The sequence below is a fragment of the Schistocerca gregaria genome, chromosome 5 (assembly GCF_023897955.1).
Source record: "Schistocerca gregaria isolate iqSchGreg1 chromosome 5, iqSchGreg1.2, whole genome shotgun sequence".
Taxonomy (NCBI): domain Eukaryota; kingdom Metazoa; phylum Arthropoda; class Insecta; order Orthoptera; family Acrididae; genus Schistocerca; species Schistocerca gregaria.
The window spans coordinates 489,172,273-489,186,773 of NC_064924.1; the positions used below are offsets into that span (position 1 = coordinate 489,172,273).

Here is a 14,501-nt window from a genome sequence, read left to right on the forward strand (position 1 = left end):
GCTTCCTAAAACAGCCTCATTGTCAACCGCCATTCCTCTCCTACAAATAGAGTTTGGCCAACCTTCTTAACATCCCCCAGCCTTCATCAGTATCTCCCAGAGCAATGGCAACTCATGATCACAAGAACCAGCCACACAGTACAGTGTTTTCAGTCCTAAACTTATGTTAAAGATGCTGCTTTCATTGAAGTCCTACTTTCCTTCACACACAATGTCAGCTGGAAGTATCATGTTGCAACCCAGTCTCAAAATGCGTCCAACAACAAACCTAATATTGAACCCTGTCCTGAAGAGTTCAGACCATAATCTCAACTTTATCCACCACCGCTACCTCAAAATAACCCCTTACAAATTTTTCAAGAATTACTAGCTTCCAGTGTTGCTCCAGCATCATTTCTCAGGTCATGGTTACATGACCCTAATCTATCATCTGCAGAATTCCAGGCACTTTTTTCCCTAAAAACTGCTGACTCCCTTATCCTCCTGGCAGATGAGGGATCTATCACTGTTGTACTTAACAGATGGGAGTATGTGTGTGAGGGTCTATGCCAGCTTTCTGGCATTACTACATATGGCATCTGCCATAAAGATCCTATCTCTGTCATGCAAACTTACCTACAGTCCCTCCTCTTCACAAGGACTAACACTTCAGTCCATAGAACTTACTGCTAGGCCCAGATCATGCGCTCCTGTTTTTTACCTTCGTCATAAGGTCTACAAACCCAACCTTCCCATAATTGCTAGCTTCAAAGTACCCACTGAATGTGTGTCTGCATTGGTTGACAACACCTGCAAACTTAAATTACAAAGACTCCCCTTGTATATGAAAGATGTCAGCCTATATTAAAGATGCAAACCATTCCCTAATGTGTCTGAAATCTGTGCCTGTCCTGCTTTCACGACACACGTAGCTTGTAACCATTCATGCCACCTCTCTCTATACCAATATTACCCATTTACGTGGTCTATCTGCTGCTGAATATTACCTCAGCCAGTGCCCACCTGATTCCAAACCTATAACACCCTTCCTGATCACCTTAGTCAATATTTTACTTAACAATTTGAGGAGGCTTTCCCAGGACCCATAAGCCTTCAGCCTCTTGTTTGGTTTAGATACATTGATTACATTTTTGCCATATAGACTCATGGTGAGGCTGAACTGTTGAAATTTTTGGAATCTAGAGATACATTCTCCCAATTGAATTTCAGATGGTTCTACACCAGGTCACGTACCACCGTCCTTACAGTTGATCTTATCCTCACCAAGTGTCAGCTACACACTTCTGCCCACATAAAACGTACAAAAAACAATTTGGACAATTGCCATCCTTATCATGTCAAATATTGTCTGCCATGTGTAGCCTTGTAATTTGAGGCAAACATCGTATTTGTTCAGATGCAGGTTCTTTACAGCAATACACCCCATTCTCGCCATAGTCTTCACTGTATGTAATTATCCCACCAGCCTATCCCAAAAGCAGATTTCCTGATGTATCCCATTCAGTCCTGGTACTGTCAATACCTCCACAAAACAACTTAGGAGTACACCTTGTGTTTTGTTACTCACAAGGAACCCCTTGAGTTTGATGTCACAAAAGCCCCATGACGTTTACGGCATTAAACGCACCACATATTCTCTAAGCATAGTCTGAGGCTAAGGCACATAGTTGAACTGCTTAGTCGATAAGTAACTCACAACACTGCTACAGTGCTAGTGGTGTTGATACAAAGCAGAACAATTACAGTGATAAACAAAGCAAACATTACATTATATTTACACCAACAGTTGACAGTTCATCGGAAAGGAACCAAAGGAATTTTGCTGAGAGAGGAGTGGCAGATGAAATATTAGCATTTCTAAAGATGGGGCAGTGTAATGTGTGGCAAGCAAGAGTGGGAAAATGGCCATAAGAGAACTAGAACTAAAAGTATGGTATGAGCACTGCTTTTGGTAAATAGCTGGTCAAAATAACTTGCTTTTGCTTGATTTCTGGTCTGTGTGTTAGTCATTCTCCTTTAGAGGAAACTATCCCTCCTGAAAAGTGTGCGACATTGCAGTTCATACCACCTGGAACCACTAGAAAAATTCAGCGTATGGCTGTTTGTTTTTTCCTTTGCCTATAAAACCTTTTACATTATCTGCAGCTGTGCCTTAAAGGATAGCCAGTTTCATTGTATGCTCCATGACACTCTTTTGCATTCAGTTGCATGCCATCAAATTCCACCAGTTCTTATCACGCTGGTACAGCAATATAATTCTGTATGCATTCTTTAAGGGTGGATACCTAACTGAACATCCTGCCTGGTTTGTAACTCTCGAGGAGTTCGTCTTCGATCTTGATGGTGTGAAGCTTTGTGATCATTGTGGCACACCATTTTGTATTCGGTATTCTTGGTGCAACTTAATGGTTTGTTTCAAAATTTTCTTAAATGTCATTGATATCCATTTTGTGAATTGTAATATATAGATCCCATAGAAGGTTGATCTCTGCATCTCCCAGGCTCTCATTTTCTGTCACCCTCCTGATGCACATGGTGAGTTGTTAGCAGCTAATATTTTTCCTGTCATTGTTAACACGACACTTCCAATTTAGCCCTACTAAAGATTGAACTTGTGAACTCATGCTCAATGGGTTTCTTGTCAGTATTATCCTGGTCTTCAATTATTAATCAGTTACTTGAACAGGGTTCAGACTCCCTGAAGTCGTTCTCTGATACAAGGTCCATTCTTTCTGATATTTTACTCAGTCCACCTAGAATAGCTTCCCGCCCTGGCTCCCTCTCTCTCCAATCTTCACAATATCCTGGTCAGTCCCTATGCTCCTTCTGAACCAGATTCCCTGCAATTTGGCTCCAGTCAGACTTGCCTGCTGCACTGTCATACACCATCTGCACCAGCTCTGTAAATGGCAGAATACTAACTGATGAGCAGATTCTGTCTTTCCTCTCTGATCAGGGAGTGACAGCCATCCATCGGGTCATGAAAAGCGCCGACAAGGACCTCATACTGACCCGAACCATATTCCTGACATTTGACTATGTGCAATAGCCTTCACGAATTAAAGTGGGTTGTGAGATCATTTCTGTTCGGCCGTATGTACCCAGCCCTACAAGGTGTTACCAATGTCAGCAGTTTAACCATACATGGCAGTCTTGTTAAAGTGAGGCTAAATGCATTACCTGTGGCAGGGACACCCATGAGGGTGACTGTCCCCCTCTGTCCCCTCGTTGCATCAACTGCATGGGCAACCATGCTGCCTCCTCTCATGAGTTCTCCCGTCTACAAAGTTGAGAAAAGTATACAGGAAATTAGAGTGAAAGAGAAGGTGTCGACCTCGGCTGCTCGCAAGTTATTCAATAGCAGAAAGCCCACTGTGCTTCCGGCAGGTCAATACAGCACCGTTCTCGCCTCTCATCACCCTACCAGGGAGATAGTTTACACAGACATGTGATCTAACATTTAGCGATTAGGTTGTCAAATTGGCCAGTGCTAAGATCACCCGATCAACGTCTCCTCTTCTTCCCACCAACCCTAAGGCTCAAACATAGTCATCTGCTACAGCTAAGATGAGGACCTCTAAATCAGATGCTCGAACCTTCAAAAAATAACCGACACACGAAGATTTCTTGCGTACACAACCTTCAGAGCTATCAACTGTTCTTTTGACAAAACTTAATTCTTCAAAGAAGGCTCATAGAAAAAGAATTCTCCATGTCCGCCGAGGCGCGTTTCTTCTCTTGCGCCACCCAGTGGTTGCCGTGCACGGCCATCTTCAGTTTCACCAGGCCGCACCGCTGGTAGCCGATCATCTCACCTTTCACCGACGGAGGAAGTTGACCCTCCTGACCAGCTCAGGAAGGTGGCAGAAGCAACTGTTGAGTTGATGGACCATGACTCGCCATCTATCGCCTGTCATTCATCTGGTTCTTCCTTTCTCCTGTTATTGTGCTGTGTGTCTTCATTTTCTTCTTTCCCTTGGGTAATTGTTCTACTGGGAGCAAGGGACTGATGACCTCGCAGTTTGGTCCCCCCCCCCCCCCCCCCCCCCCCCCCCCCTCCCCCCTTGCCTTTAAACCAACCAACTAACCTATACTGCTAGTGGGAAAGGCAAATATGTTCCTCTTCAAAATACGGACAGAAAAGTGGGAACCATCTCTTCGTCATTCTGCCTTCCTAACCAAAAAATTTGCCAAGCGAACATCTTCACATTCTTTTAATACAAAACTTATTGAAACCTTTACATTCAGCATCTCCCTCTCTCTCCCACTGTCTTTTTATGTCTGTCTCCCACTGTCTTCTTTCTCTTCCATTCATTTGTGGTATATCCCAATGCCACTAACTCCTCACTCACTTACATGTTCTTCTTTTGTCTTTTCCACTGCCATTGTCTCCATACCTCAGCAGATCAAAAATTCTGGGTAGGACAATTTATTTTTCTCCTTTATCCAAATGTTAAGAACTGTGATCCAAAAGATGCCCTCCCATAATCCTGTGTGTAACAGTTTGCCTCTTTGGGAGGATTCTGGGTGCCATCTCCACTCATCTCTCTCTCTCTCTCTCTCTCTCTCTCTCTCTCTCTCTCTCTCTCTCTCTATTTCTAAGGTCTCCTGCCTCTCATGCTTAAACTGCTTCTAGCTCTCTAAATCTCACTCACTTTTACTGCCATACTGCCACTGTCTCTTACTGATCAACTCTCTCTCTCTCTCTCTCTCTCTCTCTCTCTCTCTCTCTCTCTCTCTCTCTCTCTCTCTCTCTCTCTCTCTCTCTCTCTCCCCACCCCCACCGCCCCCTCCCCCTCTCCCTCACCCTCACCTGTCGCCCCACTGGCCACACTGAGACTGTCTCATCTCTCTTCCATTGTCATGATCTCTCTGTTACTATCTTTCAGCACAAATATGTTTTGCAGCACAAAATTTTTTGTGAGGAGGGTGGAGTGAGGATTGAGGCAGCTGGTTTCCCACTTTTGTCTGTGTGTTTTTAAGAGAGACATATTTGCATTTTTTTGTGCTCCAGAAGGAGCAGTTTTCCTCTGATTCCTTTCATTTTCCTAGTGCTACTTGTATAAAATGAATTGTGGTTCGTTAAAGCTTTAACAGTTCATTTATATACTGACACACATAAATAACAAATAAGCAAGCATAATATAAAGTTATCACAAAATCGTTTGCTTTGCATTTTTCTCGATACCTTGGAGCTGAAAACACATGGTTCGATTTGAATCCTAAAAAGGTAAAAATGATAATGATAGAAATATTTTACTGAATTTGCAGTCATTCCAGTTTGGCAGTAATTTTAATTTCTTTTCAGGCATGTTAAGACACTTCACTCGATTTTCTCACTGCAGTGCAACTCGGTCATGTTTCTCTAGGGGTGAAGTGCCCATTATGCAGAGAGAGTGCATTAAGAAGTTCTACTGGTGGGAAAAATTACTAAAAATATGATTTGGTTATTTAAGAACCCTTTCAATGACCCTAGAACCCTCGCCATGAGTTCACTATGTCAGTTAAAACTACATTTACACCCCATACCGGACATGACATGCATATTATATGTGCAGTAGTACAATAACTTTTAATGTCTGGATCACTGTACAGATAATGATATCAAAAAAGTTTAAAGGTTTCCCGAGAACATCATCTTAAGGACATAGGTGAAAATTGTGATGATTTTGCCATGAACTGAAATTACAGAAGTGGCCATCCCCACAATTGGTGTTTTACATACGCATAATAATGGTTATTTGGGGTTTCTCAGGATCCGTCTATGCACAGATGCTGCTTCTATAAGCACCCTACATCACACCTACACAGTGTGTCGCATTTCTGTTAGGGCTGGCTATGAAAAATAAGCTATGGCTTATGTTCACAAAATCACTGAGCGTATTCAAAATAATCTCCCCAACCTCTATAGTATAGTGACAACTATCCCACTGGGGTCTGGTAGTTATTATAAAATATTTTTCATCATGGCGATTCCTATCACATTATTTTATTGTTTGAGTAACTTTACTTAACACTGTGATTCCTCAAGTGTATACATCTTTACTCTCTGTACAGATCAAAGTAACCTAACAACTTCCTCGTAATTCAGTGAAACTATTTCTCAAGTTTTTCATTAAACCTTTCCTCAAGTAATTCCACCATATTGTCCATTCATTTCTTAATGATTAATTTTACGTTGTCCATAGGCAACTCATCCAACTTAAATATTTGACCTTGTTGTATGGTACTGCCATGTGGTGTTTGTTCGGGAATTACTAGACTTCGAGCAAATTTCATTGGTAGCAGTGGCTGGTTTCCATACCTTGATTATCAGTCTCTGTTTTGTTGGACTATTTCATCTGCTGAAAATGAAACTAGTTCTTGTATACTTTCTTTCTATTTTACACAATGAAAGCAGGCTAGAAATACTGGGGCAATTGCTGCTGGTAAACTCATTGGTTTACCTCACTGAGTCACTCTTACTGTCAAGCATCTTATTGTCGATTGTAGCTTATCTCAGAGGAGTCTTGCCAATTTTGCCATCCACATGATCTTTGAATTTTTGAACATGTGTTAAGGCTTGTTCCCTTTTGTTGATTTCTGTATGTTTCTTTTGCTAGCTATTTAATCCATATAGAATACTTATCTTCCTGCTCCTTCATTTCATCTAATTCTTTGCCATATTTGCCTTGTCTTGCCTCTAACTGAAAAATTCTCGGATTTGATTCATGCTTATGTTCAGATATTTCACCATTCCTGATGTTATGTTTTTCATTGTTCTCATTTCTGCTACTTCTCATTACTTTTGTCTTTCTTCGATTTACTCTCAACCCTTATTCTGTTCTCAATAGACCATCCACTCCAGTCAGCAGATCATGTAATTGTTCTTCACTTTCACTCAGGATAGAAATGTCATCAGCGAAGCGTATCAATGATATCCTTGCATTTTGAATTTTAATCCTACTACTGAACCTTCCTTTTATTTCCATCATTGCTTCTTTGATGTACAGATTGAACAGTAGGGGCAAAAGACTACATCCCTGTCTTACACCCATTCTAATCCAAGCACTTCATTGTTTATTGTCCACTCTTATTATTCCCTCTTGGCTCTTGTAAGTATTGCATATTACCTGTCTCACTGTATATCTTACTCTTATTTTTCCCAGAATTTCAAATGTCTTCAACCATTTTACATTGTTGAATGCTTTTTCCACGTTGACAAATCCTATGAACCTGTCTGTAGTTTTCTTTAGCCTTGCTTCCATTATTAAAGGCAATGTCAGAATTGCCTACCTTGTGCCTTTACCTTTCCTAAAGCCAAACTGATCAACTGCCGAGATGATTGTGGGATAATTCTTGCACTTGTCAGTTCCTGCAGTCTTTGGAATTGTGTGGATGATATTTTTCCAAAAGTCAGATGGTATGTCGGCAGACTCATACATTCTAAACGCTAATGTGAATAGTTGTTTTGCTGCCACTTCCATCAACAGATTCTACAAATTCTGGTGGAAAGTTTTCTACTCTTTCTGCCTTACTTGATTGTAAGTTGTCCAAAGCTCTCTTCAATTCTGATTCTAATACTGGATCCCCTATCTCTTCTATATTGACTCCTGTTTCTTCTTCTATCACATCAGACAAATCTTCCCCCTCATAGAGCCTTTCAGTGTGCTCTTGCCACCTATCAACTCTCTCCTCTGTATTTAACATTGGAATTCCCATTGCACTCTTAATATTATCAACCCTGCTTTTAATGTCACTGAAAGTTGTTTTGATGTTCCTGTATGCTTAGCTTGTCTTTCCGATAATTATTCCCCACATTTTTCCTGCAGCCATTTCATCTTAGCTTCCCTGCACTTCCTATTTACTTCATTCCTCAGCAACTTGTATTTCTGTATTCCTGAGTTTCCCAGAACATTTTTGTACTTCCTCCTTTCATCAGTCAAATGAAGTATTTCTTCTGTTACCCATGGTATCTTCGCAGTTACCTTCTTGGTACCTATTTTTTCCTTCCCAACTTCTGTGATGGCGCTCTTTAGAGATGTCCATTCCACTTCAACTTTACTGCCTACTGGACTATTCATTATTGCTGTACCTGTAGCCTTAGAGAACTTCAACCATATCTCGTCATTCCTTAGTACTTCCGTATCCCACTTCTTTGCCTATTTATTTTTCCTGACCGCTCTCTTAAACTTCAGCCTACTCTTCATCACTAGTACATTGTGATCTGAGTCTATATCTGCTCTTGGGTACACCTTACAATCCAGTGTCTGATTTCGGAATCTCTGTCTGATCATGATGTAATCTAACCAAAATCTTTCTGTATAACCCGACCTTTACCAAGTATACCACCTCTTCTTGTGATTCTTGAACAGAATATTCACTATTATTAGCTGAAATTTATTACAGAATTCAATTAGTCTTTCTCCTCTTTCATTTCTTGTCCCAAACCGATATTCTCCTGTAAGTTTTTCTTCTACTCCTTCCTCTACTACAACTGCATTCCAGTCCCCCATGACTATTAGATTTTCATCGCCCTTTACATACTGTATTACCCTTTCAAAATCCTCGTATACTCTTTTTATCTCTTCATCTTCAGCTTGCGATGTCGACATGTATGCCCGAACTATCATTATTGGTGTTGGTTTGCAGTCGATTCTAATAACAATCCTATCACTGAACTGTTCACAGTAACACACTCTCTGTCCTACCTTCCTATTCATAACGAGTCCTTGTTATACCATTTTCCAGTGCTGTTGATACTACTCTATACCCATCTGACCAGAAATCCTCATCTATCCATTTCACTTCACTGACCTTCACTACATCTAGATTGAGCATATGCATTGGAGAGATCATCATGACACTCTTCAATTACACGCCACATGTGCTGTGCGTACATGTTGTGTGTCTTTAATGCAGTAGTTTTCATTGCCTTCTGCATCCTCATGCTATTGATCATAGCCGATTCTTTCACCTTTAGGGGCAGTTTCCTACCCCAAGGACAAGAGTGTGCCCTGAGCATCTGTGCGCTCCTCCTTTGACAAGGCCAATGGCAGAATGAGGTTGACTTCTTTTGCCGGAAGTCTTTGGCTGCCAATGTTGATTATTAATCAAAATTTAACTGGTGGCAGGTTTGGAAACCAGAACTTAAGGACATTTTGATTACTAATCAAAGAAGCTACCCAGAGGCCATGGGTACTCAATCTTTATTGATGACAGATTATGTACCTCCTCACTTAATACAGACAATTCATGTTTTATTTCTTGTTTTGTTTCCTCTTGTTACTGTTTTAGGACCTTTATTTGTTTCATAATTTGCATAAACATCTCACCTGCATTCCCTTCCATGTTGACTGTTTGTTGTTCACTCAGCCAATGCAACAGTATCTGAATCTCTTCATGTTTTAGTTCTTTATACTTCTGTAACTATTACCACCAAAAAGAATATTTAATAGCTTAATGCTTTGATCAGCTCACTGAAATTCACTACCCTGCTCAAACAGCCTTCCCCAGTCTCAAAAAGAATCATATCTATTACTACTTGGCAATGCTACTTTTTGAGCCAAAATCTCCCACTATGATACTGTCCAAGATTCTGTCAGTCATACTTCTACACTGTGTATAAACTGAGAATTAAAATATGCTCACTTTGACATAGTGTTGCGTATTTAAATGGGAAGGATGCAGTCGTGTAGATTACCTAAGTCGTCTGGCTCTGACTTCACACACAAAATAAAAAAAAATTGCTTAGACCATTTCCTACAGACCAAGCATATTTTAACTGTTTAAAATCATGGTAAGATTGATGGCTGCCAGTGTTTTATGGTCGGAGTTTATAGATGCAATATCTTTGACATTAATGAGCATTGATGGTTCAGATTCTCCCTAGCAGCGAGAGCTTTTGTCCTCCGTCCCCCCTCCCCCTCCCCTCCTGCTCAGATATCATACATGTGACAGGATAGTTACATTTACAATTAGTATAGATTATAAAACACAAATTCATCCTTTTCTTAGTAAAAATTTATTTAGTGGTGCCACATTCTAAGTGTTGGAGAGGTATAGACATAAAACAATCACTTAAATTAGGAGGACAAAGAGGTATCTTGTAATGGTTGGTTCATGACACCATTACAAGAATACTTATAAACAGTTTGAGAAGCTGAGCATTTCTAAGTTGGAAATGCTATATGAGTATTTATTGCCTTTAATGTTCTCTCTAGCACTGAGAGAAGAAATGTTATTCAGACAACGGCCTAGAGCCCATAAAACAAAAATTACCAGGGATGCAAATAATGCCTATGAGAGTCTGCTTTGCACAGCTGTGCTATTATATTAAAGAAAGCTTCTAATTTGAAAAATACTACTCCATACTCATTTAAGCTGAATAACTGCATGTTTATCTTTATTGGTAGTGTAACATTTACTCAATTACTAAGTTTTTTTCCTTTTATTTATTTATTTTTCAAATTTATGTGGAACTGTAATAGTACTGTCTACAGTGTGCCGTGTGTGTGTGTTGTGTGTGTGTTGTGTGTGTGTTGTGTGTGTGTTGTGTGTGTGTTGTGTGTGTGTTGTGTGTGTGTTGTGTGTGTGTTGTGTGTGTGTTGTGTGTGTGTTGTGTGTGTGTTGTGTGTGTGTTGTGTGTGTGTTGTGTGTGTGTTGTGTGTGTGTTGTGTGTGTGTTGTGTGTGTGTTGTGTGTGTGTTGTGTGTGTGTGTGTGTCCTTTAATCTCGATATATATAGGAGTGGCTAATGAAATAAATTTTTTTAGTGTTTTTGGATATGTACTAATTCATAAATTCTCAATTATTGTCATTTATGATATGAATAAATAGCCTTCCTCAAGTTTGTTTCGACACTAAAAGAATGACAGTCACTTTACACTTTGTGATCTGCGAATTTTGCAGAGAGAAACTAGGGCAAGCTGAGGATCATGTAAATTAAGAACAAAAGTTATTAAAGTTTCTGTGGTAACTTTCACAAAATACCTTTTCATTATTAAGTCAGGAAATAATATTTGTGTCTTGAAACTTGATTTGTTTGTTTTTTTAGTTTTGCATCCAGAGCAAAGAAAATTAAAAATGAACCTCATGTCAATGAAGTTCTTTCTAATGGCACTCTGCTGAAGAGGTATGCCTGCCAGTTGGCTAAATTAAAGGATGAGTTAGAGGTAAGGTGGAAAATACATTTAAAAATACTTCTGTTTGAAGTATTAACAGTCTGACCAAAATAATATGCATTTTAGGGTAAGAGTTATATAAACATTATAGTACTAAATTTATATCAAGATTGTGTATACTAGTGTCCTTGTACTTCCAAAATTTAGTTTAGTACACCTATTAAAAATGACCATGACTAGTTTGCAGACAATTACTAAATATGGTGAGTAGCTAGTGTGTAGTTCCCGTTAATGCTACATATTAATTTACATGTTGTTGTTGTTGTTGTTGTAGTCTTCAGTCCAGAGACTGGTTTGATGCACCTCTCCATTCTACTCTATCCTGTGCAAGCTTCTTCGTCACCCAGTGCCTACTGCAACCTACATCCTTCTGAATCTGTTTAGTGTATTTATCTCTTGGTCTCCCTCCAATACTAAATTGGTGATCGCTTGATGCCTCAGAATATACTCTACCAACCGAACCCTTCTTCTGGTCAAGTTGTGCCACAAACTTCTCTTCTCCCCAATTCTATTCAGTACCTCCTCATTAGTTATGTGATGTATTGTCCAAATTATTTATCGTCCACATTTCACTTCCATACATGGCTACACTCCATACAAATACTTCCAGAAACGACTTTCTGACACTTAAATCTATACTCTATTTTCCTTGCCATTGCCAGTCTGCATTTTATATCCTCTCTACTTTGACCATCATCAGTTATTTTGCACCCCAAATATCATAATTCCTTTACTACTTTAGGCGTCTCATTTCCTAATCTAATTCCCGCAGCATCATCTGATTTAATTCGACTACATTCCATTATCCTCGTTTTGCTTTTGTTGATGTTCATCCTATTTCCTCCTTTGAAGACACTGTCCATTACGTTCAGCTGCTCTTCCAGGTCCTTTGCTGTCTCTGACAGAATTACAATGTCTTCGGCGAACCTCAAAGTTTTTATTTCTTCTCCATAGATTTTAATTCCTACTCCAAATTTTCCTTTTGTTTCCTTTACTGCTTGCTCAATATACAGATTGAATAACATCGGGGATAGGCTACAACCCTGTCTCACTCCCTTCCCAACCACTGCTTCCATTTCATGCGCCTTGACTCTTATAACTGCCATCTGGTTTCTGTACAAGTTGTAAATAGCTCTTCGCTCCCTGTATTTTACCCCTGCCATCTTCAGAATTTGAAAGTTAGTATTCCAGTCAACATTGTCACTAGCTTTCTCTAAGTCTACAAATGCTAGAAATGTAGGTTTGCCCTTCCTTAATCTATTTTCTAAGATAAGTCGTAGGGTCAGTATTGTCTCATGTGTTCCAACATTTCTATGGAATCCAAATTGATCTTCCCCGAGGTCGGCTTCTACCATTTTTTCCATTCGTCTGTAAAGAATTCGCGTTACTATTTTGCAGCCATGGCTTATTAAACTGATAGTTCGGTAATTTTCACATCTGTCAACACCTGCTTTCTTTGGGATTGGAGTTACCATATTCTTCTTGAATATAATACATGTTAATATAACACACATTAATTTAAATTTCATAGCCCAGCTCTGCCAGTACACCACCTTTCATTTGCTACGCAACATCTTTTTTTCTTATTCCGATTAGATAGAATGGAAATTCAAATCCAGTGTGTTAGACCTCTGTGTGCTTATTGCACTTTCAAAAAAAGAAAAGATGAGCTCCAGTTGAAGCCCTAAATGACAGCCCAAATTAATTACAACACATCTGAGTTATTTTCTGTGACAATATCTGGATTGTCTACACACCAGTACTGATAAAGATGGTTTATTGTTCCATTTAGCTTAAAATGTGCGGTATAGGCCTATATCAAACTCCCCTATAGTCATGTTGTTGTGCAGTGTTCCATCATTTATGTGTTCTGATGAGAAATGACTAATACGTGCCTAAAGCGTTCTGCTGACAGTAATTTCAGTTGCAGCTCACTTAATAGTGCAGGGGTGTGTGTGTGTGTGTGTGTGTGTGTGTGTGTGTGTGTGTGTGTGTGTGTGTGTATCTAATCATGATACCATAAAAGAGGATTCCTACAAGAGCTGTCTTGTTCATGTGACTCCACATCTCAACTAATCGGTGAGCGGTGAGCTGCTTCCATTACTTGTAATTATTTATATTTCATAAGGACTTACCATTACTGTAATTTCTCACATACACATTAGCAGACTTTCACAGTGATTCACACACAATGCCCTAAAGAGGTAGCTGGATGCTTGATGATGCATCTTATCACCTCACCTGCTTTTGTACTCTTTACAAATGACCTTGAGTTCCAAACTTTTTATGGAAGTAAGACAGTTATAGTAATGTTGGAGCTGCTTCTCCCGGCTCACAAGTCTGTTGTTGATGTTAGTTTTCATAATATTCTCAGTTTTTGTAGTACAAATTTAAAAAGAAAAAAATGTAGCTCCATTTTAATTGATCTACCAGACACCGGGCAACATCAGTATGCCACACTTAATTTTAAATAATGTGCTAAGAGAACATTTCACAAGAGTTTTGATGACTCTAATGTAATGGAATGAGTGGTTATCTTAACTCAGTCCATTATTTCCAATGCTATTACATTGACCTCTTTCGAGGTGTGTGAATATTTTGGCACATTCTGTATTATTTAAAATCAGTATTATTTTTGACACTTGTAATAACTCTTCATTTTTTGTTGCCTTATTTCAGAAAGCAAAATCTCAAGATGTGGTTCAGGAAATGGAGAGTAAATTACTTGAGAAGGACCGCCTCAATACACTGTTGCAAGAACGAATTAATAGACTCTCTAAACAACTAATTGGAGCACAAGTATCGCAAAATGTTGCAGATGGTTCTGTTGTTGGTCTGGTAAGTGGTACAGAGCATAGCTAATTTCGAAAAACATTTTAAGATGTCTCAGAATTTGTCACACTCAAACTTTCTTTTTTTTTTTTTTTAGTTGCTAATTTTTAGTGTCATTAAAAATGGAACAGAATTCAGTCAGTCAGTGAACTGTAGACAAGGTAGAAACAATTTTAAATAAATATAATAGGGGCAGATATATGAAATGATTGGGGTGGATGGTGTAACAATTTCTGTGGCTGCAGCTTTGCTTAAACCATTTTGGCACTGTGGCTGATTGTAAGTGGTGAGCAAGCAATGCTGGGTTCAGGTTCAACAAAGTTGATTCTCTATTACCATAAGATTTTTACATGCTCTAATGGGTGCCACTGAGCATACTGGGGAACTTGAGTATTGCAGTGTGGGAATATATGAATTTTCACTTAACTGCTTCGATCACAAGAATGGAAAAAACCTCAGTTACAAAAAAAAATAAAAATCAATAAGGTGAACTGTCCATTGATGAGGT

The 14,501-nt window shown here is 39.2% G+C and overlaps 1 protein-coding gene across 2 annotated transcripts in view; it reads left to right on the forward strand.

Annotated features, from left to right (window-relative positions):
- The window catches only part of LOC126272754 (uncharacterized), a 270,151-nt gene that overhangs the window by 78,202 nt on the left and 177,448 nt on the right, over nucleotides 1–14,501 (forward strand). For both annotated transcript variants that reach the window (XM_049975859.1, XM_049975860.1), the window contains 2 exons: nucleotides 11,035–11,152; nucleotides 13,841–13,999. In XM_049975859.1, the coding sequence (XP_049831816.1) occupies nucleotides 11,035–11,152; nucleotides 13,841–13,999 (277 nt within the window). The remainder of the gene's footprint in view (nucleotides 1–11,034; nucleotides 11,153–13,840; nucleotides 14,000–14,501) is intronic.